The sequence below is a fragment of the Megalops cyprinoides genome, chromosome 1 (genome assembly GCF_013368585.1).
Source record: "Megalops cyprinoides isolate fMegCyp1 chromosome 1, fMegCyp1.pri, whole genome shotgun sequence".
Lineage (NCBI taxonomy): Eukaryota > Metazoa > Chordata > Actinopteri > Elopiformes > Megalopidae > Megalops > Megalops cyprinoides.
In genome coordinates this window covers 12,416,183-12,422,182 of record NC_050583.1, presented here as the reverse complement: position 1 = coordinate 12,422,182, position 6,000 = coordinate 12,416,183, and the positions used below count along the sequence as shown (strand labels likewise).

The following is a 6,000-nucleotide window of genomic DNA, read 5'->3' as shown; positions in this document are numbered from 1 at the left end:
TCCCACACCAAAGCCAATTCATAAATCCAAGGGCACACAACAGACACACACCAGTCAATTAGGTCATTCTAGAGACAAAACTGTATAACAATGGGAATTATCTGGAAATTAAATTAAGTCGAACAATTTGTGCTTTTACAGGTATAGTACAATGATAAGGAAAAAGATGAACTGAAACATGTAAATGGCTGAAAAAAGTCCAAGAGTCACAGTTTCACTGTTTCACTGTGTGTGTGCATACATAAATGTGCATGAGGAAATTTTTGAACTAGTGTGTCTGTCTGTATGTGACATTGTTAGATGCGTCACTTGTAGGTCGCTTTGGATAAAAGCGTCTGCCAAATGAGTAAATGTAAATGTAATGTAAATGTCTCAATGTTCAAATGTTATGTTATATCATTATAATAATTTTATTACCATTTATTTGGCAGACCTGTCCAGAGACTTTCAGTGCCACAACGGCCAGATGCATATGCTCGTGTACGTGCTTGTGTATGTGTGTGTGTATGCGTGTGCATGCCTGTGTGTGTGTGTGTGTGTGTGTACGTGTGTGTATGTGTGTGTGTGCATATATGTATTCATGCACACGTGCGCGCACATCCGCTTGCGTGACTCACCAGCCGCTCGGACATGGGCGTCTTGTCTTCGTTGGGCAGGTGCTGCTCCAGGGCCAGGACGATGCAGTTAGCGATGATGGTCGTCAGGATCATGTACTCGAAAGGAGTGAGGAGCCGGAGGGTCAAGGAAGAAGCAGACGGGACAGACAGAGACGCACCTGGCACTGCGGCTGTCGCTCTCTCAGCAAAGGGACATTTGCACAACACTGCAGTGCCCCTTGCACTGAGTCACCATATGGACTCGTTGTGGCTGGCTCCTGCGTGCAGATGCGTAAAGCCATGCAGAAAGCAGAAAGCACGACCGCACTGAGGCGTCGATGTGACTGATCAGAGGACACAATTACTGTGGTGCAGGAGGGAGGTGAGGCAAACAAGCACAAACACAGACCATTACAGTACCAAGCTGCATGGCAAACACACAACAAGGGGTTAGTGATGGATGCTAAAGATGGGGAAACCAAAGAAGCGGCAAAGGAAGAGTATGAAGCTGGAGAGCCATTTGAAGCAAAAAGACAAAGGAATTGCAGGAGGGCTGGACTTCACGGTTTTGAAACAGAAGCTTGATTCGGAAGAACGTATGAATGAGATGGCCATTACTCCAGCTGCATAAAAGAGCACTGCTGATATCATCACAGCCCAGCGACATCATCATTTGTCCCCCGCAGTCAAAACTCTGACGGAGGGACACAAAGAGCCCTGAATGAGACCTTACTATACCTTCATCTTAACTCTCTCTGCATGGAGAGTACTTTCACTCCCGCTTATTAAATGGGCAGGGACATCACAATAATACTATTAATCAATGCCACAATTTGTCCAATGAAAACATTTCTCACAGACCTCCTCTTATCAATTGACATACACTGCTCAACTGAGCCAAGAATCGCAAAAATTGAGGCAATGCACTCACACACAGACACACACACACACACACGCACACACACACACGCATGCAGACACATGCACAGACACCCTTGCAGGAACACAAGCAGAGAAAGCCGCTTGGAGGAGGCATCAGTGTAATGAGTGTGAATTCATGATGAAATAATGGGCGCTTCAGGGTCTGCTGTGACTGAACGACTTGGACGTGTCCAGCATGGTTTTAATGGGGCCATCATTAGCCAGTTACTCCTCGTGTGTTTACAGAAAGCATAACTGCTGCTGACACTTGTGAATCGCCACAAGACCAACACTCAGTGTCCCCCCAGCCAAATCCAGAAATGATTTAACGTGATATGGCTTTGGGTCCAGAGGGACTGGGTGGGTCAATCAAAGCCCCAGAGAGAGCAGAAGAAAGAACGGCCTGTACACACACACACACACACGCGCACACACACACACACACACACACACACACACACACACACACACACGCAAACATAGAAACACACATACAGAATCACAAACACATGCATACAAACTCACAAATACAAATGAGCGTATAACTTTAAGTACGTCTGTGATTACAGGTGCGGATGAATGTGAGCGTATCCCTCAGAAACTTAGCATTTCCCATATTCCCCAACCCATTTGTACAGATGCACTCATTTTGTCATTTTTCACTGTACTTATGCTTGAGTAATTAAGGTAGAGCACTTCACTGAGGGCCTGACAGCAGCATCCCCCCCTGGGCTTTACAGCCTCCCCTCTAACGGGATGAAAAAGGAGACGTGGCCCTAGCCGCGTCTTCATTCCCCGATGTCTCAGGGACACTGCTGGGCCTCTGAGGGATGTGCTATTTCCAGCCAGTCCTCCCAGGCACTGCGGCTCCTGTGCCGTCTCTCCGCACCCTCCGATAGAGAGGTCCTGGTTCTCTCTTTTCCTCCTCGCTCGTGTCTGCCACTGGCTTCATGCGCTTAGCAGTTGTGCACAGTCCCGCACACACGCTCGAGCCTGTATTGTGCAAATTCACAGGCGCACGTGCTTGCACTGATGCGCCAACACTCAAGCAAAAATGACTGAGCCCTCCCGGCCCTCACAGGAGCTGTGGATAATTCCACGGCACTGTGTGTCTGAATTCCCTGCGCTATCCAGCATTGCTGAAGTCGGGAGCATGCACCTGGGAAAGGAACTGCAAGATATTGCACAAGTCCATAAAGATCATGGCACCTCCCCCAAAGAAGCAATGTAGCTGGCCCATAGGTGGCGCTGTTCTGTTGCGTCTCTCCCTGGTTGTTCCAAACATGAGCTCAGCCTTTGGTGAACAATGCGCCCTCACCTCCTGGTAATCTCTCACTCGTTTAACACGTGATGGTGCATTACAGCGAAAATGATATTCAATCAGGGTGCTAAAACTGTCCCTAGGATATAATGGACCCTTAATAATTCACAGTTCAATTTGGAGAATGAGATGGAGGGAGGAAGGGGGGAAGCGAAGGAGGAAAAATGCCGACTGACATGGCAGTCTACACTGGCGCTGTCAACGTTTTGGCAAAGTACACCAGGGACACTAATGCAAGATTGCACTGAGAGAGGGAGAGGGGGAGAGGGAGAGCAGAAAGGGGTAGAGGAAGGCTCCAACTCAAGTCAAAGTTGGACGCCGTTGTAGCGTAAAGAGACGGAAGAAGGAGACGAATTTCTCCATCAGCAGAATAAAATGTGTATTAGTACAATAAGAGGGAATAATGATGCCAGGACCGCCTCCAGTAACAAGGCCTCCCTCTCTGCTTGATTAAAATGGCTCTGGGATGCGTTAGGAAAGCGCCGTCTTGCCAGCACAATGTATCCGCTTCACTTTTATTCCCTGGCAGAGCAGAGAGAGCCAGGCCTGCTCGGAGCTCAGAAAGATTCAGTCCCCCACCCCCGTCCCCCAAGCACCAAAACCTCTCCTTCTGTCTTCCTGTCTCTCTATCTCTCTTCTCCATACACATAAGAACCAGTGTCTCGCCACACCCCTGTACGCACTTACCCACAAAGCATAGCCTCTTTTTCCAACCCTAATGCAGAAAAATCTATGCTCAAGCACTTGCACTCACATACACAGTCACACACGCGTGCACGCACACACACGCACACACTCACACACATGCACACATGCACACACGCAAATACATACATATGTACACACACGTACACACACACTACTTTCCCCATCTCTCTGTGCAAGAAACTGAGTTCTGTGTTAGAGAGAGAGAGAGCCCTGTTCATCCTGTGTAATTTATTAATCATGGCTGACTAAAAAAAAAATCACTAACAGCCCTTCAGCACCGGCAAAAAAACAAGCCATGCCTGTCAGTGTCTGTGCTACAGCGCTCCCCCTCTCCCTCTCACTCTCTCACACTCTGCGTGCAGTAGCTTTGTGACACAAACACTTCAATCCGCAAGTGACGGTGTATTTTTACACACGGTGATTAACGCCCAGAATAGTACAGCATGGCACCGCCGCCGAGACAGCGTGTCACAATCGACATGGAGATTACTGAGGGAGTGTGTGTGCGGAGAGGCGGTGTCACCGTAACCATGGAGATCACTGCCAGTCACAGTGTTCACCATAGAGATTACTGAGACGCGGTGTTACAATCGCCGCAGAGAGATAACTGAGAGACGGTGTTACAATCACCGCAGAGATAACTGACAGAAAGTGCTGCAGTCACCTCGGAGATTACTGTGAGACAGTGTTACTATCAGTCAGCGTGAATGTTGGGACTGGTGAGAGGCAGAACACTCTGTGTGTGACAGTAACCGTTCCGCACAGTGCTTTTCCGGCCTTGAGGATCGGCCGGTGAGATCTCGTCATGGTGGTTTGAATTTGAATTAACAGAGAGAGGGAGAGCCGAGCACAGAGCACGTTTGGGGGAGGTTACAGACAGACAGACGGAGAGGGCCGGGGGGATGAAGTGCTAACAGGCTCTCTCGGGCCCTGCGCAGTGATGGCTCCCAGTGCTGCTTCAGGGCCACAGACTCCCAACCATTAGGACACATTAGCACTTGGGCTCCATTCAATTAGCCTGACAATCTCCGAGATGCAGGCCTGGGGGAGTACTGTGTGTGTGTGTGTGTGTGTGTGTGTGTGTGTGTGTGTGTGTGTGTGTGTGTGTGTGCATGTGTGTGTGTGTGCATGTGTGTGCAAGCATGTATAGCATGCATGTGTGAGTGCAAGTGTGTGTGCATGCATGTACGTGTATGTTAGTACTCACCACATAAATGTGGAGAGACATCTTAATACAATGCACTATTTACATTGCTGAGAGGAAGGTGTCATTAACCATGTTTAATTCATTTCACATACTTTAAATGTGTTACGAGGCACAAAAGCTCTGTCCCACAGCACTATAATCCAGAGAAATTCATCCCTGGTCCTGTGTGGTCACAGGGTTTTCGTTCAGCGACGAGCTTACCAACCTCAATCAACCAACTAATTATGGATTCATCCGATTGAAATTCCTTTCCCAGTTTTTAAACGGAGCTGGAAAAATTTGCTGGATTGCTGCCCTCTAGAACAAAGCATCTCAGTTCTAGGGCCCAAGCCCTATCCACTACTCAATAACAGGAGCTGTCATAGATACACAGATGGTATCACCTAAAAAGAGTATGACATGTTACAAAGCTGTTAAGGGCTGTTAGTACCACAGGCATGTGCTGTGATTATGACATCAGCATTGCTCAGGTGCCATCTATCAGCAGTCACATATATTAGTAACACACCGCTGGCTTAATTACACCAGGTGAAAATGCACATTATGACTGTGGCCCAATATGAAGTCAGCTGCCTTAGAAGGCAGCATTTGAAGGGAGCATTTTCACTATTTTCACAATTTTGCACACTTGCCCTTCATAGGCATGTCCCAAACCGAAGTCATCATGAAATGTGCCCTTTTAAGGTGCCTTATTTCAGTTAAATTTGAAGGCAGCATCTGATGTATCCTTTGCTAGGTAGGGTATCCCTTAAGTCTTTGCGATTACCTCAGGCTTCTCAACTTCCGTTAAATTAATGGCGGCTGAAAACACCACAGCGGTAGATGCGTTGGTAGCAGAGGAGCTCATTATAAATGTCCATATATAGTGAACTCAATAATTTGTTGAGGATATATCTAAAAAATACATTGTAATTATTGTACACTGGAATAATGTACGCAATGTTTTTAAGGCTTGGTGAGCTTCCCGTGAACTAGCTAGCTAGCTTGCTAGTAATCACATTACTTTCCAATAGAACAAGCGCGGTAGTTTGGTTGTCCATCGAACAAAGGTGAAGTCTTTTACAGCTACTGAAATACTTAACATGATAATCTGATTAAACTGAAAAAAGTAACTGATCTAGTGGCTAGGTATTTAGTTACACAAACATTAAACTAATTTCCTCTCCAGGGACGCGAACAATCTATGATGTCATCCTGCCTTCAAAGTGTGCCCTAATTTTGTTGCCTTTTGAGGTCCCTTTTCTTTT

At 47.0% G+C, this 6,000-nt stretch overlaps 1 protein-coding gene across 10 annotated transcripts in view; it reads right to left on the bottom strand.

Annotated features, from left to right (window-relative positions):
* Positions 1–6,000, bottom strand: part of cacna1ab (calcium channel, voltage-dependent, P/Q type, alpha 1A subunit, b) — a 108,598-nt gene that overhangs the window by 81,135 nt on the left and 21,463 nt on the right. For all 10 annotated transcript variants that reach the window (XM_036521839.1, XM_036521864.1, XM_036521890.1 and 7 more), the window contains exon 2: positions 618–723. In XM_036521839.1, coding sequence (XP_036377732.1) covers positions 618–723 — 106 coding nt within the window. The remainder of the gene's footprint in view (positions 1–617; positions 724–6,000) is intronic.